The 27,008-nt window shown below is 62.0% G+C and overlaps 3 protein-coding genes across 4 annotated transcripts; all 3 read right to left on the bottom strand.

Moving 5' to 3' along the window:
• Nucleotides 1-673: 673 nt before the first annotated feature.
• On the bottom strand, nucleotides 674-5,670 carry LOC106049807 (solute carrier family 22 member 6-A-like). Of its 2 annotated transcripts, XM_013202223.3 has the most exons (10): nucleotides 4,457-5,214; nucleotides 4,002-4,105; nucleotides 3,741-3,895; nucleotides 3,126-3,294; nucleotides 2,906-3,029; nucleotides 2,700-2,815; nucleotides 2,120-2,334; nucleotides 1,727-1,835; nucleotides 1,431-1,634; nucleotides 674-901 (listed from the first exon to the last, which is right to left on the bottom strand). In XM_013202223.3, the coding sequence occupies exons 1-10, from the start codon at nucleotides 5,153-5,155 to the stop codon at nucleotides 820-822; spliced, it is 1,977 nt and encodes a 658-aa protein (XP_013057677.2). In that variant the 5' UTR covers nucleotides 5,156-5,214; the 3' UTR covers nucleotides 674-819. The 2 variants fall into 2 exon arrangements, with proteins under 2 accessions (XP_013057677.2, XP_066845322.1); XM_066989221.1 differs by lacking the exons at nucleotides 674-901; nucleotides 1,727-1,835 and having other exon boundaries at nucleotides 4,457-5,670.
• Nucleotides 5,671-8,328: 2,658 nt separating this feature from the next.
• On the bottom strand, nucleotides 8,329-14,458 carry LOC136789245 (dr1-associated corepressor-like). The gene is given in 8 exon segments (XM_066989241.1): nucleotides 8,329-8,667; nucleotides 8,670-8,718; nucleotides 9,154-9,236; nucleotides 9,445-9,535; nucleotides 11,005-11,124; nucleotides 12,474-12,567; nucleotides 13,552-13,624; nucleotides 14,283-14,458. Coding segments are annotated over 8 exon segments (642 nt in total). The 5' UTR covers nucleotides 14,325-14,458; the 3' UTR covers nucleotides 8,329-8,577.
• A 217-nt stretch (nucleotides 14,459-14,675) lies between these two features.
• On the bottom strand, nucleotides 14,676-25,830 carry LOC136789243 (transcription factor p65-like). Its single transcript, XM_066989234.1, is given in 14 exon segments — nucleotides 14,676-15,899; nucleotides 15,902-15,993; nucleotides 15,996-16,373; nucleotides 16,699-16,785; nucleotides 17,480-17,560; nucleotides 20,526-20,735; nucleotides 21,863-21,907; nucleotides 21,910-21,966; nucleotides 23,433-23,476; nucleotides 23,478-23,559; nucleotides 24,118-24,209; nucleotides 24,850-24,946; nucleotides 24,949-24,997; nucleotides 25,688-25,830. Coding segments are annotated over 14 exon segments (1,530 nt in total). The 5' UTR covers nucleotides 25,781-25,830; the 3' UTR covers nucleotides 14,676-15,776.
• Nucleotides 25,831-27,008: the final 1,178 nt, after the last annotated feature.

The raw sequence follows: 27,008 nt of genomic DNA, 5'->3' as shown, positions 1-27,008 counted from the left end.
CGGAGGCGGCCCTGCTTGGGTCAGTGCCTTCTCCGCCTGGGGAGGCTGGGGGTTAATTTTTGATGGGATCAGGACCAAGGGACACGTCGGCACCAGGAGCAAGGGCCAGGTTGGCCCAGCAGGAAGTCGGGGAAGGGGCATGGTGGGAAAAGCCCCGTGGGTTGGTGGAAGGGGATGGGCTAGGATCTGGGGGGGGGGACCCATTCCTCGTGGGATTTGGGGGACCCCTCCACTGAGACAAGAGTTGGGTGGGTTCAACGTCATCAGGTGTCATCTTGTTGGAGGTGACCTCAAACATGGCACTTCTTGGGCATCATCTTCCTGGAGGAGACCTCAGTTGGGTTTCATCCGAGTGGAGGCAACCTCAGAAACTGGTCTGGGGTCTCATCATATTGGAGGTGACCTGGGGGACAAGGTTAGGTGGCGTCTTATTGAAGGTGACCCCCAACATGGTATCCTTTGGGTGTCATCCCAATGGAGACTCCCAACACTGTGTCCTTTGGGCGTCATCCCACTGGAGGTGACCTCAGGGACCAGGTTTCTGGAAGGCATCTTACTGGAGGTGACCTCGGGGACACTGCTTTTGGGCATCACCTTACTGGCAGTGACCTTGGACACGGTCATTGGGTGTCACCTCATTGGAGGTGGCCTCAGATAACACCAAGACACTGTCCCCTGGAAGAGCTCCTTTATTCCTCCGAGGACTTCCCCTGCCCCACACGGGGAAGCCACCTGACGTGGGGCACGCGGTGAATTCAAGCCCGTCCCCAAACCAGGGCTGCAGGAACCCGCCAGGAGCGCCGCCCCTATCCGGGTCCTTCAGGGCTCCTTCGGTGGGGCCTTGTCCTGGGGCTGCAGGGGGATCTTCTCTTTGAGGTTGGCTGTCTTCTTTTGCTTGGCCCTGGAGGGAGGCAGATGAGAGGTCAGCAGGAGGAGGGTCCATGGGGCATGGCAGGACCTTGTCCACCTGTCTGTCCAGCCATTCAGCCAATCACGTCACTCGTTCTTCTGCCAACATTCCCACCCAGTTGTCCATCCCCCAATTCATCCGTCTGTCCCTCCACCCCGTCCTCCTCCACTCTGGCTGTCCTCCAACCCACCTGTCCTCCAACATACCTTCCTGTCCTCTCCCATACCTGTCCATCCCCAAACCCTCCGATCCCCCTGCCTGTCTTCCTCCAATGCACACGTCCTCCAGTCCATCCATCTGTCCTCCTCCAATCCACCTGTCCACCCTCTTCACACATCCTCCAGTTGACCTGCTCGGCCTCCTCCAATCCACTCGGCCTCCAACCTACCCAGCCAACCTCCTCCAACCCACCCACCCTCAACCCCACCCATTCTCCTACCACCCCATCCCCCTGCCAGCCCACCCATCCATCTGTCCATCCATCCGTCCTCCTCCCGGCCCGTCTGTCCATCCCTCCCACCTGCTCTCCACCTCCTCAATGGTGTCGGGCAGCGGCGCATTGAGGGTCTCCGGCAGGAAGCCAGCCGCCACGGCCGCCACCACGGGGGCCACCCCATAGACGGCGGGGGGGAGGAAGGGGTAGTACTCATCCATCATCTTCACCAGCGGTGCCACGATGCCGCCCACCCGGGCCATGGTGCTGCCGAAGCCCAACCCGGTCTGCCTGCGGGCACCGTGTGGGTCAGCGTGGGGCAGGGACCCCCTAGGGGTGTCAATGAGCCCCATGGGGTGATGGGAAGAGTTGTATTTTTTTACCTGATGGGAGTGGGGTAAAGCTCGGTGGTGTAGAGGAAGACGCAGTTGAAGGAGGCGGAGAGGCAGCCCTTGCCAATGACGGCCAGTGCCGTGCGCACCGTCTGCAGCTCTGGGGCAGAGAGGGGCACGGGGTGGGCTCCGCGCTGGGCCGGGAGCCCCCCAGCCATGGGGCGGTGGTGGGGCGGGACACAGGATGGCATCTCGCCATCCTCGGAGCTATTCAAGAGCCTTCTGGGCCACCGGGTGCACTTTGGGTGGCCGATGGAGGCACCCGGGATCGCGTGCCATGGGTGGGCGGGTGGTTGGCAAGGTGGGGGGGCACCCAATTAAATATCTGGAGAAGGGCTGGAGGGGTGGACTCCACCCACCCCGCCATCACCCTGGGCCACCCACCTGTGGGGACAAAGATGTTGGCAATGATGACCAGCCCTGCGAAGAAGAGGGCCACCATGAGGGACACCCGCCGGCCGATGTAGCTGAGGGAGACGGTCACCACCACTTTGGCTGGGAAGTCGACGGCACCGAAAATCACCTGGATGAGGTAAATGCTGACGCCGAAGTTCTGCAGATCCATGGCCAGCCCATAGTACGAGAAACTGATGGAGAACCTGGAGAGGAGCAGGGAGACAGGCCTGTCAGAGGCCTGTAGGTGGGGTGACCTTCCCACCAGCCTGGGATGTCACTGCCGTGTGGGACAGGGGAGTCAGATGGAGAAGAGGGCTGTGCTATGGCTGGCTGGATGGCTTCATGGCTTGGCTGTCCATCCAACCATCATCCAACCATCCAACCATCATCCAACCATCCAACCATCCATCCAACCAACCAACCATCCATCCAACCAACCAACCATCCATCCATCCAACCAACCTTCCAACCATCCATCCAACCAACCTACCATCCACCCAACCTACCATCCATCCATCTCTACTCCACCTTATCCCCACCACACTTCCCCAACCCAGCCCGGCCCCACCAGACAATGGAGAGGCAGAAGAAGATGTGGCGGATGACCGGGGTCCGAACCAGGTCGGAGACGGTGTAGGAGGACTTCAGACCGGCCAACTCCTCCTTCATGTTGGACCTCAGGTTCTGGGAAGGGGGAAACCGGGAAAGGTGGGCGGGGGACAGGAAAACCAAGACCACTCTGGCTCAGAGCTCCCCCCGGTGGGGCCACAATACCTCCACCGTGATCTTCTCCCCTTCCTCCTTCTTCTTATTGAGCCTGGCCACCCGCTGCAGGACCTTCACGGCCCTCTCGGCCTTCCCCGAGAGCACCAGCCAACGAGCAGACTCAGCCAGCCACCTGTGGCCAGCAAGGGGGGGAAACTGAGGCACAAAGAGGGGCGAGGAGAGCTCCACATGTCCCCAGGGCCTCCCTGGTGGGACCCAGGTGTCCTACCAGGAGTAGAGGAGGAAGACAAAGAAGGGCACGGAGACGGTGAGCTGGAGCCAGCGCCAGTGGGGGACAGCGTAAGCCAGGCCGGCCAGCAGGATCTGGCCCAGGGTGTAGGCAAAGCCAGTGATGGCCACAGTGATGGCACGGTAGGGCGTGGGGATCCACTCCACCACTGCAAAGGACCATGGGGACAATGCTGACTTGGTGTCCCCTCTCTGTGAGCCTCCTTGTGCATGTGGCCACCCCCTCATGTCCAGATGTGTCTCCGTCACACGGTCCCGTGTGGCCTTCATGATGTCCCCACCAGTGACCACTGGGATGGCCCCATCAGCAGCTAGAGGAACATCTCCATCTATAGAGAGCAGGATGTCCCCCTCCTTGGCCATTGGGATGTCCCCAGCATGGCCATGTTGATGTCCCAATCCATGGCCATTGGGATGTCCCCACTATGGCCATCAGGTTGTCCCCATCCATGGCCATTGAGTTGTCCCCATCCATGGCCATCTGGACATCCCCATCCATGGCCATTGAGTTGTCCCCATCCATGGCCATTGGGTCATCCCTTCCATGGCCATCGGGACGTCCCTGCCACAGCTATCTCTGTCCCCGTCCCCTCACCCAGGCAGGCGATGCTGAGGCCGAAGCCGGAGAGGGCCATGCCTCCGGCGAAGCGGAAGACGCAGTAGGACGCGTAGTTGGGGGCGAAGGCCGTGCACGTCCCCATCACCCCCAGCTGCAGGTAGGACCACATCAGCATGGCCTTGCGCCCGAACCTGCAACAGGGAGGCACTGGGCGCCACCGGGGTCCACCAGGCAGTGGTCTGCCCGACGTCCAGGGGAGAAACTGAGGCACGGGGAGGGGTTGACTGCTGCCCTTACTTGTCTGAGAGGCCCCCCAGGACCAGGGCTCCCACCAGGACCCCAGCCATGTAGATGGATTGGGCCATCTGCCGGAGCTGCCGGTAGCTGCAGACCAGGTCCCACTGCAGGGACAGGGGTGGGGTGAGGCTGGTCTGGCCCTTCCCACCCCCCAAATGTCCTCCCCCCATTCCTCCCATTCGTCCTTCCATCCATCCATCCATCCACCTGTCCATCCGTCATCTCCAACCCTCATCATCCCTATAGGGTTGTCCCCTCCATCTCCATAGGGTTTCCTCCTCCATCCCCGCAAGGTTCCTCCTCCATCCCCATAGGGTTCGTCCTCCATCCCCATAGGGTTCTCCCTCTCCCTTCCTTCATCTCCACCCCCGTGCCCCCATCCCCACCTTGGAGATGATGGAGGCCACATCCTCCCACCCTCCATTCTCCCCCCGTCCCCTTGTCCCCGTCCCCACCTCATTGACGATGGTGGCCACGTAGATGCTGAGGTCGTAGTCCCAGCCGTCGTGGCAGGGCTCAGTGGGCCGGGGGCCGCTGCTGCCGTTGGGTGTGGCCGAGGCCACGTAGCGCCAGCAGGAGCCCAGGGTGGCTTCAGAGGGGCCCAGGGTGCCGTTAGACCACCCCAGGGTGGCCTCAGAAGGCCCCAGGGTGTCATTGGAAGACCCAAGGGTGGCCTCAGGAGGAACACGGGTGCCATCGGGGGACTCCGGAGTGCCATCAAATGTGACGTGGGTGGCACTGGGGACGTGGGTGCCATCGGGGGACCCCATGGTACCATCTGGGGACCTCAGGATGGTGTTGGAGGACCTCCAAGTGCCATTGGAGGACCTTGAGGTGCCATCAGGGGACCTTGGGATGGCGTTGGAGGACCTCAAGGTGCCATTGGAAGACCTCAAGGTGCCACCAGGAGACCTGATGGTGGCACCGGGCGGCCCCGGTGTGGCACTGGGGAGGCTGGGGGTGGCACCGGGACTGCGGGTGGCAGCGGGGGTGGCGCTGGGGATGCGGCAGCGGTGCGGGGGGACGGCGGCGGTGAAGTTCTGCAGGAGGTTGTGGCTGGCCATGAGCAGGATGGGCACCGACAGCAGCACCGTCTGCAGCACCTGGAAGCGTCCCAGCCCCCCGACTTGCGCCAGCACCGCCCCGAACGGCATCGTGGGGGGGGGGGGCGGGGGCACACGGGGACACCGGCACCCACGGGGACACCGCCGGACACAGGGACACTGCTGGACACGGGGAACGGCGTCAGTCACGGGGACACTGGTGGACATGGGGACACCAACACCCACGGAGACACCAGCACCAATGGGGACCCATGGGGACACCAGAACCCACGGGGACATGGGGACACCAGCACCCACGGGGACATGGGGAACATCACGTATGGGGACACCAGTGGACATGGGGACACCAGCACCCATGGGGACAGTGGCACCCACGGGGACAGTGGCACCCATGAGGAACGACATCACTCATGGGGTCACCTGAGGACATGGGGACACCAGCACCCACGGGGACACCAGCACCCATGGGGACATGGGGACACCAGCAGACATGGGGACACTGGGATGGGGACTGAGGACGCATGGTTGGGGACAAAAGCATGGGGATGGGGACACGGGTGGGACACGGGGCAAACATGGGGACAGGGACTGTGTTGGCATGGGGAGGGGACACGGGGCAGACACGAGGACGAGGACTGCAGGGCCACGGCAGGGGGACATGGTGACCACCAGTGACACAGCTGGGGACAGGGACGGTGTCACCACTTGCGTCACCCGCCCCCCAGCCCTCCCGCTGTCCCCCTCCTCTCCCTGATGTCCCCAAGCGTGCCCTGGTCCCGTGTCCCCTCCCCGCTGTCCCTGTCCCCGCTCCGGCTCCCTGGGGACGGGGACATCCGGCCAGCTGTGCCTGCCGTGTCCCCAAGGTGAAGGGTCCCTGTCCCCTCCCCGATGTCCCCAGTGGGTCCTGGCCCTGTGTCCCCTGGTCCTGTGGCACCCCGTGTCCCCTCCCAACGTCCCCACCCCCCTCAATGTCCCAAAGCCACCCCCGTGTCCCCTCTGATGTCCCCAGTGTCCCCTGGCCCCCATCCCCTCCTCAACACCCACAGGGCCTCCGCGTCCCAGTTCCGATGTCCCCAACCCCTCCTTGATGTCCCCAACCTGTCCCATGCCCCCTCTTGGATGTCCCCAACCCGTCCCCATTCCCTCTGATGTCCCCAACCTGTCCCCATCCCCTTAAATGTCCCCAACCTGTCCCATGTCCCCTCCCTGATGTCTCCAACCTGTCCCCATTCCTTCCCTGATGTCCCCCACCTGTCCCCAACCCCTCCTTGATGTCCCCAACCTGTCCCATGCCCCCTCCCCGATGTCCCCCACCTGTGCCCAACCCCTCCTTGATGTCCCCAACCTGTCCCATGCCCCCTTCCCTATGTACCCAACCCCTCCCCAATGCCCCCAACCTGTCCCCAACCCCTCCCCGATGTCCCCAACCTGTCCCCATCCCCTTGCAATGTCCCCAACCTGTACCATGCCCCCTCCCCAACGTCCCCAACCTGTCCCCATCCCCTCCCCAATGTCCCCAACCCCTCCCCGATGTCCCCCACCTGTCCCCAACCCCTCCTTGATGTCCCCAACCTGTTCCATGCCCCCTCCCCAATGTCCCCAACCTGTCCCCATCCCCTCCCCAATGTCCCCAACCCCTCCCTGATGTCCCCAACCTGTCCCCAACCCCTCCCAGATGTCCCCAACCTGTCCCACGTCCCCCCGCCGGCCGTACCTGGGCTCTGCGGGGTGACGTCCCCGTCCCCGGGGTCCCCCCGGCTGCCGGCCCCGTTATATAAGGCGAAAAGCGGCTCTTTTGGTTAAAGTGTCACCGGGATTAGGCCGGGGGCGGGGGCAGATTCCAGCGCCGCAGGCGCCGGGGGGCCGCCAGGGTCCGTCCGCCCGCCGGCCCCATATGTGCCCGGAGGGGCCTATAGGCACCCTATAGATCCCCGCAGCCCCTATACGTCCCCAGAGACACCTGCTGCGCCCCACAGACCCTCCCGGGGGCCCCACGCCCCTATAGGTCCCCAAAAGCTGCTCCCAAATGCCCCATGGGCCCCCGGAGGCACCTGACAGCCTCCTTTATGCGCCCCCCACCCCCTCCCCCCCCGTGCCCTGTGGGCCCCTATGGATTCCCCAGCAGCCCCTATAGCTCCGTACAGCTCCCCCGAAGGACCCCCGTCACCCCTCTGAAGTTTTCTACGGGACCCTACAGAACACCGATAACGCCACATGGAGCCATTGCAGCCCCCCCCCCGACCCCGACCCCCTGTGGGCCCCTACAGCTCCCTATGGATCCTTTACGGGCCACTGCAGCCCCCTCAAACCCCGCTACGAGTCTGTCTGAACTCTCTATAGACCCCATAAGGGCTCCTATAGACCCTTATAGACCCCTACAGACCCCTTTATGGGCTCCCATACGCCCTTACACATGGCTATATGTCGTACACACCCCTACAGACCCTCTACCAGCTCCTGTAGACCTTTACAGTCTATAAGCTCTTATAGACCCCTATAGATACCTGCAGCTTCACTGTAAATCCTCTACAACCCCCTGTGACCATATACAGACCCCTATAGCCCATTGTAAATGCCCATAGACCCACTATGGCTCCTATAGAGCCTTATAGACCTCAGCAGACCATCTTATGGGCTCCTATAGGCCCCCATATATCCTCTGTGGGTTCCTATAGGGCCTCGCAGAGCCCCTATGGGCTCCTATAGGGCCTCGTAGATCCCCTAAGGCCTGCTATAGGGGCTCGTAGATCCCCTATGGGCTCTTATAGGCCCTCGCAGATCCCCTATGGGCTTCTATAGAGCCTTGTAGATCCCCTATGGGCTCCTATAGGCCTTCACAGATCATCTGTGGGTTCCTATAGGCCCTCATAGACCCCCTATGGGCTCCTCTAGGGCCCCGTAGAACCCCTATGGGCTCCTATAGGGCCTCGTAGAGACCCTACGGGCTCCTATAGGGCCCCTAGAGACCCCCATTGCCCTTTAAAGCCCCTCCTGCCCCCCCCATAGGCTCCCCGGGTCCCTTATAGAATTTCTGTAGCCCCCTATAGGGCTCTCGGGGGGGGTCTCTGCTGCTCTCTGGTGGCCGCGGCCCCGCACGGCAGCACCCGGGGGGGGGGGGGGGGGGGGGCCTGGGGACCCCCAGGTGACGGGGGGGGGTGGGGTGGGGGGGGGGTGGGGGGAGGCATGGGGACACCGAGGGGACCCCGGGGGGGTTGGGGGGGGACCCCCCCGAGGGACGTAAAGACGCCGCCTCCGCGCTGCCCCTATGGAAACGGGAACATTTATTGAGCCGATACAAAAACCCCCCAGAATCGTTAAAAGTCGCCAACGGCCCCCAAAACCAACCCCTCCCCCCCCCCCCAGAAAAAGGGTCACGGGGACGGCGCAGCCCCCCCCCCCCCATGCACTTTTGGGGGGGGGGCTCCCAGTGCTCCCAGTACACGCCCCCAAGCCAAACTGGTGCGATTCCCCCCCCGGCCCCAAAACGGCCCCAAATCCGGGGGGGGGGGACGCTAAGAGTCGTAATCTTCATCCTCCTCCTCCTCCTCCGGGGCGCGGGGGGGGCCTGGAGCCGGCGGGAGCCCCCCTGGAAGCCCCCCCGGGAGCCCTGGGACCGGGGGGGGGGGCCCAGCGGTGCGAAGGGCACCCCGGGGCTGCGGGAAGGGGGTGTCAGGGGGGGGGCTGGCGGCCCCAAAAAGGGACCTCAGTGTCCCCGCGTGTCCCCCCCCAGCCCTAAAAGAGCCCTGCATCCCCCCCCCCCCGACCCCAAAAGGGAGTCCAGCATCCCAGTGTCACCCCCCCCAAAAAATCCCAATCCCATTGTGTGCCCCCCACCCCAAAATAATTTGGGGTTCCCAATGTCCCTGCCCCCCCCCCACCCCAAAGGGACCCTGCCATCACCCCCCACCCTAAAAAGCACCCCAAAATCCAGGTGCCCCCCGCCACCCCCCCCCACCACCCAAAAAGAAACCCCCGTGCCCCCCACCCTAAAAAGGTCCCCAGCGTCCTGGTGACCCCCCAAAGAGACCCAGGTGTCGTCCCCCCCCCCCCCCCCCAGATACCCCAAATGTCATCCCCCCCCTTGGTACCTGGCGAAATTGAGGGGGGGCCGTGCGGGGGGGGGCTGCGGGGTCTCCTCCTCTGCGTCGCTGTCACTGTCCTCCGAGTCCTCCTTTTTTTTTTGGGGGGGGGGGGGGACGGGGACACAAGGGTCACAGCAAGGGGATGCGTCCCTGCCCCCCCCCCTCCGAACCCAAAAACCCAGGTCCCCCTCCCCTATAACCCTCCTGGGGTCCCAGCGCCCCTCAAATGGGTCCCAGCGCCCCCCCCAGGGGTCCCAGCACCCCCCCCGGGGGTGTCCCCCCCCGCCATGTCCCCACCTCCTGCTCCGAGTCCGTCCCCGACTGTTTGGGGTCTTTGCCCTTGGCTCCGGGACCCCCGTTCTTCCGCCCCGTACCCGGGCGCCGGCCTCTGCGGGGGGGGGGGGGAAGGGCGGGGGGGGTCACCAACACCCCCGTTAGGGTCACCGACGTCCAGGCAGCCCCCCTACCCTAAAATCCCCCCGGGCCCCCCCCCCCCAGAATCCCCCTGAGACCCCCCAAATCCCCCCAGACCCCACTGTCTGAGTTAAGGAGCCCCCAGCCCCCCCCCCCCCCAAATCCCCCACAAGCCCCCCCAGTGCCCAAGGACCCTCTCCACAGCCCCCCCCCCCCCAAATCCAGGACCCCCAAATTTAGGGCTGAGACCCCACAACCCGCCAGTGATGCGCCCCCCCCCCCACTGGAACTCCCAGACCCCAAGGGACCCCAGCACCCAGGATTTAGGGGACCCCCCCCACAAGAATTTAGGGCCCCCCCAAGGACTTAGGCCCCCCCCCAAGAATTTAGGGGGCACCCCAAAGGATTTAGGGACCTCCCCAAGGATTTAAGGGACCCCCAGGGATTTAGGGACACCCCCAGGGATTTGGGGGACCCCCCGAAGGACTTAGGGACCCCCCCCAAGGATTTAGGGGGCACCCCAAAGGATTTAGGGGACCCTCCAGGATTTACGGGACACCCCCCCCCCAAGAATTTAGGGCCCCCCAAAGACTTAGGGACCTCCCCCGAAGGACTTAGGGGGCACCCCAAAGGATTTAGGGGACCCTCCAGGATTTACGGGACACCCCCCCCCCAAGAATTTAGGGCCCCCCAAAGACTTAGGGACCTCCCCCGAAGGACTTAGGGGGCACCCCAAAGGATTTAGGGGACCCTCAAGGATTTACGGGACACCCCCCCACAAGAATTTAGGGCCCCCCAAGGACTTAGGAACTCCCCCCCAAGAACTTAGGAAGCACCCCAAAGGATTTAGGGGACCTGCAGGGATTTAGGGACCCCCCAAGGATTTAGGGAACCCCCCCCAGGACTTACGGGGCACCCCCAAGGATTTAAGGACCCCCCATCCAAGAATTTAGGGACCCTTCCCACGACTTAGGAACCCCCCCAAGGATTTAGGGTGCACCCCAAAGGATTTAGGGGACCCCCCCGGGATTTAGGGAGCCCCCCTCCGTGGGATTTAGGGGTCACCCCAAAGGATTTACGGACCTTTCCCAGGACTTAGGAACGCCCCCAAGGATTTAGGGGACCCCCAGGGATTTAGGAGACCCCCCCAGGGATTTAGGAACCCCCCCCTAGGATTTAGGGGGCACCCCAAAGGATTTAGGGGACCCCCAGGGATTTAGGGGATTTAGGGGGCACCCCCCCCCACCCCCACCGGGATTTGGGGGACCCTCCAGGATTTAGGGGACCCCCCCCAAGGACTTAGGGACGCCCCCCCAAGAATTTAGGGGGCACCCCAAAGGATTTAGGGGACCCCCAGGGATTTAGGGACCCCCCCAAGGATTTAGGGACCCCCCCCAAGGGATTTGGGGGACCCCCCCGGGGATTTGGGGGACCCCCCCGTACCTGCGGGGCGCCCGCTCGCCCTCGCCGTGGGGCTCGTCGCCCTCGCCCTGCATGTCGGGCACGGCGGCCACCAGGTCCTTGAGGAAGTCGAACTGCTGCTCCAGCTCGATGCACTGCTTCCTGGGGGCGGGGCCTCAGCAGGACACGCCCCCAAACGGGGGGGGGGGGTACAAGCCCCGCCCCCCGCCCCAGGCCACACCCCCCCGGCAACAAGCCCCGCCTCCCACCCCCCCTGACCCGCAGGGGCTGGGGGGGGGGAGTGGGGAAACTGAGGCACGGGGCAGGGGGGGGAAGGGGACGGGAGCGCTGGGTGTCAGCGGCACCGGCACCCAGGGGACCTTGGGGACACCTCAACGGCACCCTGGGGATGTTGGGGACACGTTCTCGGCGCCCAGGGGACCTTGGGGACACCTCAACAGCACCCTGGGGACACCTCAATGGCACCCTGGGGACCTTGGGGACATCTCCCCAGCACCCTGGGGACACCTCAATGGTACCCTGGGGACCTTGGGGACACCTCCTTGGCACCCAAGGGACCTTGGGGACACGTTCTCGGCACCCAGGGGACCTTGGGTACACCTCAACGGCACCCTGGGGACTTTGGGGACACGTTCTCAGCACCCAGGGGACCTTGGGGACACCTCAATGGCACCCTGGGGACATTGGGGACACGTCCTCAGCACCCTGGGGACTTTGGGGACACCTCAACAGCACCCTGGGGACACCTCAATGGCACCCTGGGGACGTTGGGGACACCTCAATGGCACCCTGGGGACCTTGGGGACACGTCCTTGGCACCCTGGGGACCTTGGGGACACCTCAAGGGCACCTTGGGGACGTTGGGGACACCTCAAGGGCACCCTGGGGACCTTGGGGACACCTCAACAGCACCCTGGGGACACCTCAACAGCACCCAAGGGACCTTGGGGACACCTCAATGGCACTCTGGGGACGTTGGGGACACCTCCCTGGCACCCAGGGGACCTTGGGAACACCTCAACAGCACCCTGGGGACATCTCCCCAGCACCCTGGGGACACCTCAACAGCACCCAAGGGACCTTGAGAACATGTCCCCAGCACCCAGGGGACCCCGGGGACACCAAGGGGACATCGGGGACATGTCCCAAGCACCCAGGAGACCTCGGGGACACCCAGGGGACCCCGGGGACATGTCCCCAGCACCCAGGGGACCTCAGGGACCCTCAGGGGACCCCCAGGGACCCTTGGGGACACCCAGGGGCCCCCAGGGACAGCCGTGGACTCCCAGGGGACCTTGGGGACACCCAGGGGACCTTGGGAACACCCAGGGGACCTCGGGGACCCCAGGGGACCCCCAGGGGACCTCAGGGACACCCAGGGGACCTCAGGAACACCCAGGGACACCCAAGGGACCCCGGGGACATCCAGGGGACACCCATGGAACCCCAGGGGACCTTGGGGACAGCCCGGGGACCTTGGGGACACTCACAGGTGCGAGGTGGTCATGGTCTTGGCGTTGCGGGACTGGGTGACGTGGCACGCCTTGCGCAGCAGCGACTCCAGGAAGAGCTCCAGCGCCCGCGCTGCCCCGCTAAGGACCCCAAAAAGGGGACACGGGGGGACACGGGGGGACAGGGCCACCTCCCCCCCCCCACCCCCGGGGGGGTCCTGGTGGCCTGGGGGTGGCCTGTCCCATGGCGGGGGGAATGGGGATGGGAAGGGGACCGAGACGGGACACCGCTGGGCAAAGAGGGGACGGGGGTGGGGGTGGCACCATGGGGGACAGGGAGGGGACAGGGAGGGCACACAATGGGGGCACAGTGGGGACATGGAGGGGACACCATTGGGGCACAATCGGGACGGGGAGGGGACACAATGGGGACACAACAGGGACACGGACGGGACTCAGTGGGGACACCATGGGGACAGGGAGGGGACAAGGAGGGGACACCATGGGGACACCACGGGGATCGGGAGGGGACACTGTGGGGACAGGGAGGGGACTCAATGGGGACACCACGGGGACGGGGAGGGGACACGATGGGGGCACATTGGGGACACGGAGGGGACACAAGGGGGACATTGAGGAGACGCCATAGGGACATGGAAGGGGACACAACTGGGGTGAGAAGGGGACACAGAGGGGACGCAACGGGGACACAGAGAGGACGTGGAGGGGACACAATGGGGACATCATGGGGACACGTTGGGGACACAGAGGGGACAAAGAAGGAACATGGAGGGGGCTCAATGGGGACACCATGGGTATGGGGAGGGGACTCAGTGGGGACGCCACAGGGATGGGGAGGGGACACAACAGGGACAAGGAGGAGACTCAGTGGGGACACCGTGGGGACGAGGAGGGGACTCAATAGGGACATCACGGGCATGGGGAGGGGACACCATGGGGACAGGGAGGGGACACCGTAGGGACACCACGGGGATGGAGAGGGGACACCGTGGGGACAAGGAGGGGACAAGGAGGGGACACTGTGGGGACACCACGGGGATGGGGAGGGGACACCGTGGGGTCACCATGGGGACCCCGAGGGGACCGCGGAGGATACAGATGATGACGGGGACGGCGGCCGCCACCTTCCCGATCTCCTCGTCCGTCTGCATGATCTTCTTGATCCGCGCCTGGGGACCGCAGGGGACACTGAGGCACGGCCCCGCCCCCCGAGCCAGGCCCCGCCCCCCCGAGCCAGGCCCCGCCCCCCCGAGCCAGGCCCCGCCCCCCAAACCCACGGCCCCTCCCCTCCCCGAGGCAAGAAGCCCACACCCGGTGGGCCGGGCCCCGCCCCCCGGAAAACCACGCCCACCACCCCGCTGACCACGCCCCCGCCCCCCCCCCGCCGAGGAAACCACGCCCCGCCCCCTCCGGCCAGGCCCCGCCCACCAGACCACACCCCCTCCCCCGAAGCCACGCCCCTCCCGAGGCCTGTTGCTAGGGGCCCACCTGTCCGCTCCCCCCCCGTTGCCATGGCACCCCCGTTGCCGTGACGCCCGGTTGCCGCGGAGACCCGTTGTCATGGCAACCGCCCTCCCCGCTTCCTCCAGGCCCCGCTTCCCCTCCCGGAGCCGGTTCCGGGCCCGGAGCCCACCACAGCGACCCCGGGACCCCCTCAGGGCCCCGGTTCTCCCCTCCCAGCCCCGGTTCCCCCCCCCTCAGGACCCCGGTTCCCCCCTCAGGACCCCGGTTCCCCCCTCAAGGCCCCGGACGCCCCTCAAAGCCCCGGTTCCCCCCCCCTTCCAGGCCCCGTTCCCGGCCCGGTTCCCGGTTCCCGGCCCCGCTGACCGGCGGGAAGCGCGCGTTGTATTTCTTCTTCTTGCTCGGCATCGCCGCCGCTTGCCGCCGCCGCCGCCCCGCCCCCCGCCGGGCCCCGGCCCCGCTGGGCCCCGCTGGGCCGCTCCCGCTCCCACCGCCGGGCCCCGCTCCGCTGCGGCCTGCGCGCCCCGCCCCTTCCGCCGTTAGCCCCGCCCCTTCCGGCGCCGGGCGTTAGGCCGTTCTCCCCTCAGCGGCGAAGCCACGCCCCCTAGCCCCCTCCAGCAAGCCACGCCCCCTCTCTAGACCACGCCCCCTCGCGGCGGCACGCCCATCACTCAGACCACGCCCCCCGCGCAAGGCCACGCCCCCTCCCTCAGAGCCCCCCCCCCCCCCCCCCCGCTGTCAATCAAGCGAGCCCGGCGCTGGCATTGGGCCGTTTATTTCGGGGAGGGGAGGGGTTAAAAAGGGGCGGGGGGGGGGGTCGGGGGGGTTTTGGGGTCCCCCCCCCCCCGCCCTAAGGCACTTTTTAGAGAGGGGAGGGGCCGTGCTCGCGCGGGGGAGGGGCGGCCCCCCCCCCCCCGGGGCTCTCCCAGTGAGCCCCAGTGGCCTCCCAGTAGCTCCCAGTTCCAGCCCAGTCAGGCCCAGTAGCTCCCAGTTACCCCCAGCAGCTCCCAGTTGCCCTCCAGCCCCCCCCCCAGTTGCCCCCAGTAGCCCTTGAAGCTGCTCCAGTCCCTCCCAGTAACACTTTAAGCCCCCCCCAGTTGCTCCCAGTAACCTGTCAAGCCCCCCCGCTTACTCCCAGTGACTCCCAGCAGTCAAGGCCCCCCAGTAGCTCCCAGTAGCCCTTTAACCTCCTCCCAGTTGCTCCAAGTAGCCCTCTAAGCACCCCCAGTTCCTCCCAGTAACAGTTTAACCCCCATCCCAGTTGCTCCCATATCCCTCTAAGTCCCTCCAGTAGCTCCCAGTAGCCCTTTAAGCCCCCCAGTTCCTCCCAGTAGCCCTTGAAGCTGCTCCAGTCCCTCCCAGTAACACTTTAAGCCCCCCCCAGTTGCTCCCAGTAACCTGTCAAGCCCCCCCGCTTACTCCCAGTGACTCCCAGCAGTCAAGGCCCCCCAGTAGCTCCCAGTAGCCCTTTAACCTCCTCCCAGTTGCTCCAAGTAGCCCTCTAAGCACCCCCAGTTCCTCCCAGTAACAGTTTAACCCCCATCCCAGTTGCTCCCATATCCCTCTAAGTCCCTCCAGTAGCTCCCAGTAGCCCTTTAAGCCCCCCAGTTCCTCCCAGTAGCCCTTGAAGCTGCTCCAGTCCCTCCCAGTAACACTTTAAGCCCCCCCCAGTTGCTCCCAGTAACCAGTCAAGCCCCCCCAGTTGCTCCCAGTATCCCTTTAAGCCCCCCCAGCAGCCCTTTAACCCCCTCCCAGTTGCTCCCAGTGACTCCCAGTTGCCCCCGGCCGCCCTTCACCCCCCCCCCCAGCTGCTCCCCGCACCCCCCCCCCGCCCTCCCAGTCCCTCCCAGTGCCTCCCAGTTAGGTGGAAGGGAACTGGCTGAGGAAGGCGCTGAAGTCCAGGTCCCCCAGGGAGGGCAGCGAGTCCTCGGCGGGCGGGGGGGGCCCCCCCAAATCCGGGGGGGGGGGCAGATCCGGGGGGGGTGCCCCCCCCGGGGGGGGCCGGGGGGGGGCTGGCTCTGCACCAGCCGGGTGATGGCTTCGGGGTAGGACAGCAGCATGGCGGGGGGGGCGCCCCCCCCCGACGGAGGGGGGGGTCCCCGAAACCCGCTGGGAGGGGGGGGAGCTCCCCGAACCCCCCGCCCCCGGCGGCGGCGGCGGCGCCGGTGCCGGGGGGGGGCTCGGGGGGGCCCAGCAGGCGCTGGAGCTCGGCGGCGTCGATGGTGTCGAAGGGGGGGTCGTCCAGCAGCGCCCCTAAATCCAGGGGGGGGGGCGCCCCCCCCGGATCGGGGCCGCCCCCGCCCCCCATTTCGGCGCCGGGGGCTGGGGGGGGGCCCGGCCCCCCCTCGTCGAACTGCAGCTGCAGCAGGGCCTCGGCCAGGGGCTCCGGGGCTGCGGCGGGGGGGGGCACCCCGAAAGGGAAGAGGGGGGCGGGGGCGGCCCCCAGCGGGGGGAGAGCTGGGGGGGCAAGGGGGGGGGCATAAGTATGGGGGGGGGGCTCGGATGTGCCCCCCCCATCTCTTTTTGACCCCCCCCCCCACTCCTTTGCCCCCCCAGGACTCCCATTTCCACCCCCAGACCCCCCCCTTTGCCCCCCCCCCCATATCCACCCCCAGACCCCCCTTTGCCCCCCCATATCCACCCCCAGACCCCCCCCTTTGCCCCCCCATTAAATCCCCTCATTTGCCCCCCCCAGCCCCCCCCGTTTCCGCCCCCATACCCCCCCTTTGCTGCCCCCAAACCCCATTAGCCCCCCCCATTTACCCCCCCCCCCAAAACTCACCCATGCTGGGGGGGGGCTGGGGGGCCTGGGGGGGCCGGGAGGGCACGGCGATGCGCCGGGGGGGCCGCGGCTCCGAGGGCTCCAGGCCTTTTGGGGGGGGGGGGGGGGGGGCGGACAGGAGGGGTATCAGCAACAGCGTCAGGACCCCAAATAGCCCCGAGAACCCAATACCCCCCCAGGAACCCCCAAAACCCGCCAGGACCCCAAATACCCCCCCTGAAACAACACCCCCCCCCCCCGACCCCAAATACCCCCCAGGAACCCCAAATGCCCCCCCAGTACCCCAAAACACAGCCCCGGACCCCAAATACCTCCCCAGTAACCCCAAAACACCCCCAGGACCACCCCCCCCCCCAGGACCCCAAACACCCCCCGAGGAACCCCAAAACACCCCCTAGGACCCCAAATACCCCCCCAGGACTCCCAAATGACCCCCAGGACCCCAAATACCCCCCCAACACCACAAATACCCCCCCAACACCACAAATACCCCATAAAGTAACCCCAATAACCCCCTTGACACCCCAAGCCCCCCCCAAGACCCCCATAGCCCCCTGTAGGTACCCAACACCCCCAAAAACCCCGTTAACCCCCCGGTGCCTCCAACACCCCCTTAGCACCCCCAAATATCCCCCTTCGCACCCCAAATCCCCCCATCGGTGGGGGAGGGACCCAGATTTGCCCCCCCCCCAAGACCCCAATTCCCCCCCAGGGACCCCATAAAGGGCTGTGGGACCCCCACCCCATATATCCCCCCCCCCCCACCCCGGGACCCCACAACCTGGCAGCGGCGCCCGCTGGACGAAGGCGCGGAACGTCTCCCGCGTGCGCTTGCGCTTCTCCTCGATGCACTGCAGGTCCCCTGCGCCCAGTCCCCACCAGTACGTCCCAGTAAGAACCAGTCACCACCCCCACGACCCCCTAGACCCCTCCCCCACCCCCCCAACAAGCCCTGGTGACCCCCGAAATCCCGGTGACCCCAAATGTATCTATGACCCCAAATGCACCAGTGACGCCAAATGGGGCACTGATGCTCCCAGCAACAACCAGTTGCTCTCCCAGTAGCTCCCAGTAAGTCCCAGTCACACCAGTAAAACCAAGAGAGGGGCAGGGGGTCCCCAAAGGGTCCCCAAAGGGTTGGGGGGGCTGGAGACCTCCCTGGGAACCCCATAACCACATTGGGGACCCCTTGGGGACCCCATAACCACGTTGAGGACCCCGTGGGGACACCAGGGTTGGGTTGAAGACCCCACAACCATGTTGGGGACCCCATAACCACGGTGGGGACCCCCTCGGGGACATCAGGGTTGGGCTGAAGACCCCATAACCACGTTGGGGACCCCTTGGGGACCCCACAACCATGGTGGGGAACCCTTGGGGACATCAAGGTTGGGTTGAGGACCCCATAACCACACTGGGGACCCCATAACCATGTTGGGGACCCTTTGGAGGCCCCATAACCACATTGGGGCCACCACCACCACCTTGAGGACCCTTTGGGGACCCCAGAACCATATTGGGGTCACCACCACCACCTTGGGGACCCTATAGGGACCCCATAACCACGTTGGGGCCACCAACCACCACAACCGCGTCACCAAACCCCTTAAATCCCACCCGACGCCCCCGTTGGCGACCGCGCTGTTGGGTTGGGGTGGGCTATGGGGTGTAGGGTGGGTATAGGGCGTAGGGTGGGTGTAGGGTGGGTATAGGGTAGGTATAGTGTGTAGGATGGGTGTAGAGTGGGTGTAGGGGCGTAGGGTGGGTGTAGGATTGATATAGGGTGTAGGATGGGTGTAGGATGGGTGTAGGATGGGTGTAGAGTGCGTATAGAGTAGGTTTAGGGACGTATAGTGGGTATAGGATGTAGGGTGGGTGTAGGGTGTAGAGTGGGTATAGCGTGTAGGGTGTAGAATGGATATAGGACGTAGGGTGGGTGTAGGGTGGGTATAGGGTGTAGTGTGGGTGGAGGGTGGATATAGGGTAGAGACTGGGTATAGGGTGGGTGTAGGTTGGGTATAGGGTGTGTACAGGATGTAGTGCAGGTGTAGGGTGCATATAGGGTGTAGGGTGGGTATAGGGTGGGTATATAGTGTGTATAGGGTGTAGGGTGGGTGTAGGGTGGATATGGGATGTAGGGTAGGGTATAGAGTGTATGGGGTGTATAAGATGTAGGGTGGATATAGGGTGTAGGGTGGATAGACGGTGTAGAGTGTATATAGGATGTAGAATAAGTATAGGATGTAATGATATAAAACGGGTATAGGATGCGAGGTGGATATAGAATGTACAATAGGTATAGAATGTAGGGTGGATATAGCGTGTAAAATGAATATGGAATGTAGGAAGGATATAGGGCGTAGTATGGGTATAGGGTGTAGAGTGGATATAGGATGCAGGCTGGGTACAGGCGTAGGATGGGTATAGAGTGTAGGGTGGATATAGGACGTAGGGTGGGTATAGGGTGTAGGATGGGTATAGGATGTAGGGTGGGTATAGGGCGTAGGCTGGGTATAGGTTGTACGATGGGTATACAGTGTAGGGTGGGTATAGAGTGTAGGGTGGATATAGGACGTAGGGTGGGTATAGGGTGTAGGGTGGGTATAGGGTGTAGGACTGGTATAGGATGTAGGGTGGATATAGCGTGTACGCTGGGTATAGTGTGTAGGCTGGGTATAGGGTGCAGGGTGTAGTATGGGTATAGAGTATATGATGAATATAGGGTGTAGGGTGAATATAGGGTGTATATAGGGTGTAGGATGGATATAGGATATAGGGTGGATATAGGGCGTAGGGTGGGTATAGGGTGTAGGATCGGTATAGGATGTAGGGTGGATATAGCGTGTAGGCTGGGTATAGGATGGAGGGTGGGTATAGGGTGTAAAATGGGTATAGGACGTAGGGTGGGTATAGGGTGTAGGGTGTAGGATGTAGGGTGGATATAGGGCGTAGATTGGTTATAGGGTGTAGGATCAGTATAGGATGTAGGGTGGATATAGCGTGTATGCTGGGTATGGGGTGTAGGGTGGGTATAGGGTGCAGGGTGTAGTATGGGTATACAGTATAGGATGAATATAGGAAGTAGGGTGAATATAAGGTGTAGGGTGGATATAGGGTGTAGGATGGGTATAGGATATAGGGTGGATATAGGGTGTAGGGTGGATATAGGGTGTAGGGTGGGGATAGGATGTAGGGTGGATATAGGGTGTAGGGTGGATATAGGGCATAGGGTGGGTATAGGGTGTAGGATTGGTATAGGATGTAGGGTGGATATAGCGTGTAGGCTGGGTATAGGATGGAGGGCGGGTATAGGGTGTAAAATGGGTATAGGACGTAGGGTGGGTATAGGCTGTAGGGTGTAGGGTGGAGATAGGGCGTAGAGTGGGTATAGGGTGTAGGATCGGTATAGGATGTAGAGTGGATATAGTATGTATGCTAGGTATGGGGTGTAGGGTGGTATAAGGTGCAGGTTGTAGTATGGGTATACAGTATAAGATGAATATACGATGTAGGGTAAATATGGGGTGTAGGGTGGATATGGGATATAGAGTGGATATAGGGTGCAGGGTGGATATAGGGTGTAGGGTGGATACAGGGTGTAGGGTGAATATAGGGTGTAGGGTGGATACAGGGTGTAGGGTGAATATAGGGTGTAGCATGAATATAGAGTGTAGGGTGTGTATCGGGTGTAGTATGGGTATAGAGTATAGGCTGGATATAGGATGTAGGGCGAATATATGATGTAGGATGGATATAGTGTGTAGGGCGGGCACAGGGCGGGCGTAGGGAGCATATAGGATCTGGGGCTCGCGGGGGGGGCGCCGTACCCTGGTGCGGGAGGTAGCGGAAGTCGAGGGGGGAGCGCTGGCGGTCGGAGGGGCGCTGCAGCTGCATGCGCACGGTGACGGGCTGGCGCAGCGCGCGCTCGCGGAAGGGCGGCGTGCGGAAGACGATGGCCACCTGCCGGTGCACGTCGGCCGCCGCGAAGCTGCCCTTGGCCTCCCAGCCCTCGGCGCGGAACAGCACCTCGATGTCCTCTGCGGGGCGACAGCGGGGTTTTCCTGGGGTGCTTATAGGGTTTTTGGGGGTTCGCGGGGGGGGGGGTTTGGTTTTTTAACATTTTTTAATACGTATTTTTGTCAGTCTTGGGGGTTTCTTTGAGGGTTTTGGGGTATTTTGGGGGGGTTGTTTTTTTAAGGGGGGGTTTGGGGGTGTTGTTTTTAGGGTTTGGGGGTTTTCTTATAGGGTTTGGGGATTTTCAGGGGGATTTGTTTTTTTTTATCTTTTTTTTTTAATTAATTTTTGTAACTTTGGGGTTTTCTTCGAGGGTTTTGGGGCATTCTGTTTTTTTTTTTTTGGGGGGGATTTGGGGGTACTATTTTTAGGGTTTTGGGGTTCTCTTATAGGGTTTTGGGATTTACGGGGGGGATTTGTTTTCTTTTTATATTTTTTTAAATTTATTTTTGTAAGTGTTGGGGTTTTGGGGTATTTTTTTTTTTTTTTTTTTTAGGAGGGTTTGGGGGTATTGTTTTTAGGATTTTGGGGTTTTCTTATAGGGTTTTGGGATTTTCGGGGGGTTTTGTTTTTTTAAACATTTTTTTAATACGTATTTTTGTAAGTTCTAGGGTTTTCTTTGAGGGTTTTGTTTTTTTTTGGGGGGGGGAGGGTTGGGGGTCTTGTTTTTAGGGTTTTTGGATTTTCTTATAGGGTTTTGGGGTTTTCGGGGATATATATTTTTTAACTTTTTTAAATATATTTTTGTAAGTTTTGGGGTTTTCTTCTAGTGTTTTGGGTTATTTGGGAGGGTTTTTTTTTTTTTTTTTTTAGGGGGGAGGTTGAGGGTTTTGGTTTTAGGGTTTGGGGCTTTTCTTTTAGGATTTTTTTTTAGGGTTTCACTTAATTTTTTTGGGGGGGATGGTTTTGGCTTGTTTGGGGGTTTTGTTTTTAGGATTTTGGGGTCTTTTTTAGGGTTTTGTGGTTTCCTTTTAGGGTTTTGGTTTTTTTTGGTGTTTTTTTGGCTTTTTTTTGGGGGGTGGGGTTTTATTTTTAGGGTTTTGGGGGCTATTTCGTGGGGAACTTTGGAGTTTTATTTCAGTTTGGGGTTTACTTTTTTTTTTTTTAGGGTTTTGGGCTTGTTTTTTGTTTGGGGGGTGGGCATACCGACCTTTCTGGACCTTGTCGCAGAGCAGGAAGATCTCGTCGCCCCCCGGCAGCTCCCCGAGTTGCGGTTCACCCGGCAGATGCGCAGCTCGGCCGTGCTGGGGGCACCTGGGGACAGGGGGAGGATTTGGGGTGACGTGGGGTGACACGGGGTCACACAGGGTCACATGGGGGTCACACAGATTTGTATAGGGTGACACGAGGACGTGGGGAGTTATGCGGGGTGATATGGGGTCATGGAGGGTAGCGCGGGGGTTATAGGGTGATATGGGGTCACGCAGGGTGGCATGGGGGGCACACGGGGTCATATAGAGTGATATGAGGTCACGCAGGGTGATATGGGGTCACACAGGGTCACATGGGGTCATATAGGGTGATGTGGGGTCACACGGGTCATATAGGGTGATATAGGGTCATGCAGGGTCACATAGGGTGATATGGGGTCACATAGGGTCACATGGGGTCATATAGGGTGATATGGGGTCACACAGGGTCACATGGGGTCATATAGGGTGTTATGGGGTCACACAGGGTCACATGGGGTCATATAGGGTGAAATGGGGTCACACAGGGTCACATGAGGTCATATAGGGTGTTACGGGGTCATGCAGGGTGGCAGGGGGGTCACATGCGAAGCCTCGCATGGCTTTAGCACGTTTTGGTCTGTTTTAGCGCGTTTTTGGCACGTTTTCGTCTCCCAACAAAAAAGTGAAACATTTTAAGATGTTTTTGGCACCTAACGTGCTTTTTAGCATGTTTTTGGCATGTTTTGGTGTCACAGCAAAACTCTGACGTATTCTAACATACTTCTGGTATAATTTAGCATGTTTTTATCATGCATTTAGCATGTTTTTAGCATGTTTTACTGTCTTAATAAAATTTTCATGTGTTTGAATGCGTTCTAGGCGTGACCTAGTGTGCTCTTGGTGTGTTTTAGCGTATTTTGGGCATGTTTTTGGTGTGTTTTTGACATATTTTAACACCTCAACAAAACTTTCACGTTTATTAGTACGTTCTTGGCATGACAGCATGTTTTTTGGTGGCATGTTTTGGCATGCTTTGGGCACGTTTTAGCATCTCAGCAGAATTTTCATGTATTTTAGTATGTTATTGGCATGACCTAACATGTTTTTGTCATGTTTTAAGCATGTTTTCTGCATGTTTCAGTGTCTCAGCAGAAATTTTAATGTATTTTAGTATGTTATCGGCATGACCTAACATGTTTTTGTCATGTTTTAGGCATGTTTTCTGCATGTTTCAGTGTCTCAACAGAAATTTGCATGTATTTTGGTATGTTCTTGGCATGACTTAACATGTTTTTGTCATGTTTTGTCATGTTTCAGGCATGTTTTCTGCATGTTTCAGTGTCTCAGCAGAATTTTTATGTATTTTTGTATGTTCTTGGCATGACCTAACGTGATTTTGTCATGTTTTGGCTTTTTTTAGTGTGTTTTGGCATGTTTTGATGCGTCTTGGCATGTTTTTGGCCTGTTCTGGGTGTGTTTTTGCATATTTTTGGCACGTTTTTGCATATTTTCGGCATGTTTTTGGCGTGTTTTCGGTGCGGGACTCACGGTTATCGTAGATGGGCTGGGAGAGGACGGGGGCAGCGGGTGCAGCCCCCTGGGCCGCGCACCCACACCTGGAAGCAGAGCCGCACCGCGCTCAGGTCGTACTCGCCACCGCGCTCCTCCGCCGGCACTGCCGCGCACCAGTAAGAACCAGTCACCACCAGTAACCACCAGTCACCCCTGCCGCTGTCCCCCTGGCTGCTGGCTGAGCCCTCCCAGTGCTCCCAGTAACCTCTCGGGGCTTCCAGTAAGCTCCCAGTAAGCTCCCACAGTTCCCAGTAACCTCCCACTGCTCCCAGTAAGCTCCTAGTGCTCCTACTGATCCCTCCTAGTCCTCCCAGTACCCTCCCAGTAACTCCCAGGACCCTCAGCACCCCTCCCAGTAACCCTTAGTATACCTCCCAGTGCTTCCCAGTAGCCCCCATAGCTTCCCGGAACTGTCAGCACCACTATCAGTAACCCCCAGTATAGCTCCCAGTGCTTCCCAGTAGCCCCCAATGCCTCCCAGTAACCCCCAGTACCCTCAGAACCCCTCTCAGTAACCCCCAGTATACCTCCCAGTGCTTCCCAGTAGCCCCCGATGCCCCCCAGACCACCCCAGCAACCCCCAGCTCCCCACCAACCCCCCGCCCAGTAACCCCCAGCGCCTCCCAGTAACCTCCCCAGCGCCTCCCAGTGCTCCCAGTACCGTTGAAGGGGTTGTTGTTGGTGCGGATGCGCTCGGCCACGGCTGCCTCCAGCTCTCGTTTTTTCACGCACTGGATGCCCAGGTTCTGGAAACTGCCCGGGGGCTCAGCACGACCCCCCCCCCCCCCAGACACCCTCCCCCAAAATTTTAGGACCTCCCCAAATCCCCAGGGACTCCCCAACCCCCCTGGGACATCCCCAAGACCCCAGAACCCCCCCCCCAAAAAAAACAACCCTCAGGGATCCCTTCAAGACTCTGAAATTCCTCCAAGAACCCCTGGGACCCTCCCATTACCTGCGCCCCCCCCCCAAAATTGAGACGCCCCCAAAAAATTGGGTCCCCTCCCCAAACCCCAAGAATCCCCCAGACCCCTGGGACCCCCCCAGAACCCTGGAGACCCCCCAGAACCCCCCAAATCACCTTGGACCCCCTAGATCTCCCCATCACCCCTTACCTGTAGCCCCCAAACCCCAGAACCCCCCAAATCCTGGGGGACGCCCCCCCAACCCCATTACCTCCGCCTTTAGACCCCCCACTGCCCCCCAAGTCCCCCCAAAAACCCTAAAGACCCCTGCGCCCCCACCAACCCCCCCCCAAACCCAACAGGGGACCCCCAGAGATGGCTTTCGGGAGGGGGTCCCCCGGTTCGGGGGTGGGTTCCTCGTTTTAGGGTGGGGTTCCCCGGTTTGGGGGGAGTCCCCGGTTTGGGGGGGGGTCCCGTGGCCCCCCTACCTGTGGACGCTGCGCTCGGGGGCCAGCTCGGCCTCGTAGAAGCCGTCGTGGCAGTCGCGCCCCACCAGCTCGTGGGGGTGGGGGCGGTGGGGGGGTCCTTGGTCACCAGCGACACCCGCACGCGGCCCGGGCCCCGGTAGTTGTTCACCTGTGGGGGGGGGGGGGGCACGTTGGGGGCTTACTGGGAGGGACTGGGAGGGACTGGGAGGGTGCTGGAGGGGGTCTGGGGGTGCTCGGGGTTGCTGGGGGGATTGGGGGGTTACCGGGGGCTATTGGGGTGGATTGGGGGCTCTGGGGGTGTACTGGGGGGTACTGGGGAGTTACTGGGAGGGCATTGGGGGGTTACTGGGGTGTATTGGGGTGGACTGGGGGGTATTGGGGTGTACTGGAAGGTTACTGGGGGGTACTGGGGAGTTACTGGGAGGGCATTGGGGGGTTACTGGGGTGTATTGGGGGTTACTGGGGGGTAGTGGGGTGTATGGGGGGTACTGGGGGGCTATTGGGATGGATTGGGGGGTTACTGGGGGGCTACTGGGGTGGATTGGGGGCTCTGGGTGGCTACTGGGGTGTACTGGGAGGTACTGGGGGTTACTGGAGGGTGCTGGGAGGCTATTGGTGGGTACTGGGCGGTTACTGGGGGCCTACTGGGGTGGATTGGGGGCTCTGGGGGTGTACTGGGAGGTTACTGGGGGGTACTTGGGAGTTACTGGGAGGGCATTGGGGGGTTACCCCAGGAGGGACACTGGGGTGGGATCAGGGGGGATTCCCAGCTCCTAACGGCCTGTACTGGTCTGTACTGGTCTGTACTGGTTTGTACTGGTCTGTACTGGGGACTCACGCGGATGGTGGGGTGGGTGCGGGTGCTGTCGGTGCTGTGCTCCCCGGGGATGCTCCCGGCCGAGCGCCCCTCGCACTTGTAGCGGAAGCGCATCCCCCGCTGCTTCGGCTGCTCCAGGATCTCCACCGAGGGGCGCCCCCACCTCTACCCGGGGCGGGGGGGGGCAACGCGTCACCCCCGGGACCCCCCTCAAACCTCAAGGGACCCCCCCAAACCCCAGAGATCCCCCCAAAAACCCTCAGGGACCCCCGATTCCCCCCCAGAGACCCCAAAACCCAACCGGGGACCCCCCAAAAATCCCCCCCCTGAGGCCCCCCCTCCCAAAATCCCCCCCCCAAGGACCCCAATTTCTCCCCCTCCCCCCATGAGACCCCCCCACAGGGACCCCAATTTCCCCTGGGACCCCAAATTCCACCCCCAAAGCCCCCCTCCCCCAGGGACCCCAATCCCCCCCCCAAAGATCCCCCCAAAGGCCCCCCAAACCCCCCAGAGACCCCATTTCCCCCAGAGACCCCCCAAAGCCCCCTCCCACCTCCCCCGGGACCCCCAAACCCCTGGGACCCCCCCCAACCCCGTGACCCCCCCAAGACCCCCCCAAATTCCCCTGGGACCCCCCCCAAAAAGCCCCCCCCCCCAAGCTCACCCTGCTGGCCCCAGTCCGGCAGGAAGAACGGCAGATCTGGGGGGGGGGGGGGGGGGAGTGGGCGGGGCTTCGTGAGGGGCGGGGCCCAAACCCCGCGCCCTCATTGGACGAGGCGCGGTGACCCCGCCCCCGCCCAGTTAGGCTTCCGCCCCGTTAACCCTGGAACCTACTGAGGGCGCCCCCAAGAAGCCCAAATTGCCCCCGTTAACCCTAAAACCTACTGATTCTGCCCCAAAATCCACCCCCGACACCCCGTTAACCCTGGAACCTACTGATTAAGCCCCAAAACCATCCCAAACCCCCCCATGTTAACCCTGGAACCTACTGATTACACCCCCAAAACCACCCCAAACCCCTCTGCTAACCCTGGAACCTACTGACGACATCCTAAAGCCCCCCAAACCCCCCGTTAACCCTGAAACGTACTGACGACGCCCCCAAATATCCCGTCATCCTTGGAACCTACTGATTACACTCCAAAATCAGCCCCAAATATCCCCTTAACCCTGTAACCTTCTGATTACACCCCAAAACCACCCCAAACCACCTCTGGTAACCCTGGAACCTACTGTCAACACCATAAAAGTCCCCCAACCCCCCCCCCCATTAACTCTGGAACCTACTGATTACGCCCCAAAACCACCCCAACCCCCCCCCCCGTTAACCCTGAAACCTACT

Source organism: Anser cygnoides, unplaced genomic scaffold, assembly GCF_040182565.1.
Source record: "Anser cygnoides isolate HZ-2024a breed goose unplaced genomic scaffold, Taihu_goose_T2T_genome scaffold_43_1, whole genome shotgun sequence".
NCBI lineage: Eukaryota > Metazoa > Chordata > Aves > Anseriformes > Anatidae > Anser > Anser cygnoides.
The sequence above is the reverse complement of the archived record's forward strand: the minus strand, read 5'-3'. Positions and strand labels throughout refer to the sequence as shown.

Coding starts and splice junctions, on each gene's coding strand:
- LOC106049807 (XM_013202223.3), bottom strand. CDS start 5,155: ATGCCGTTCGGGGCGGTGCTGGCGCAAGTCGGGGGGCTGGGACGCTTC. Junction 3,896..4,001: donor CTGGGGGGCCTCTCAGACAA/GTAAGGGCAGCA, acceptor TCCCTGTTGCAG/GTTCGGGCGCAAGGCCATGC. Junction 3,295..3,740: donor CCTCAGCATCGCCTGCCTGG/GTGAGGGGACGG, acceptor GGTCCTTTGCAG/TGGTGGAGTGGATCCCCACG.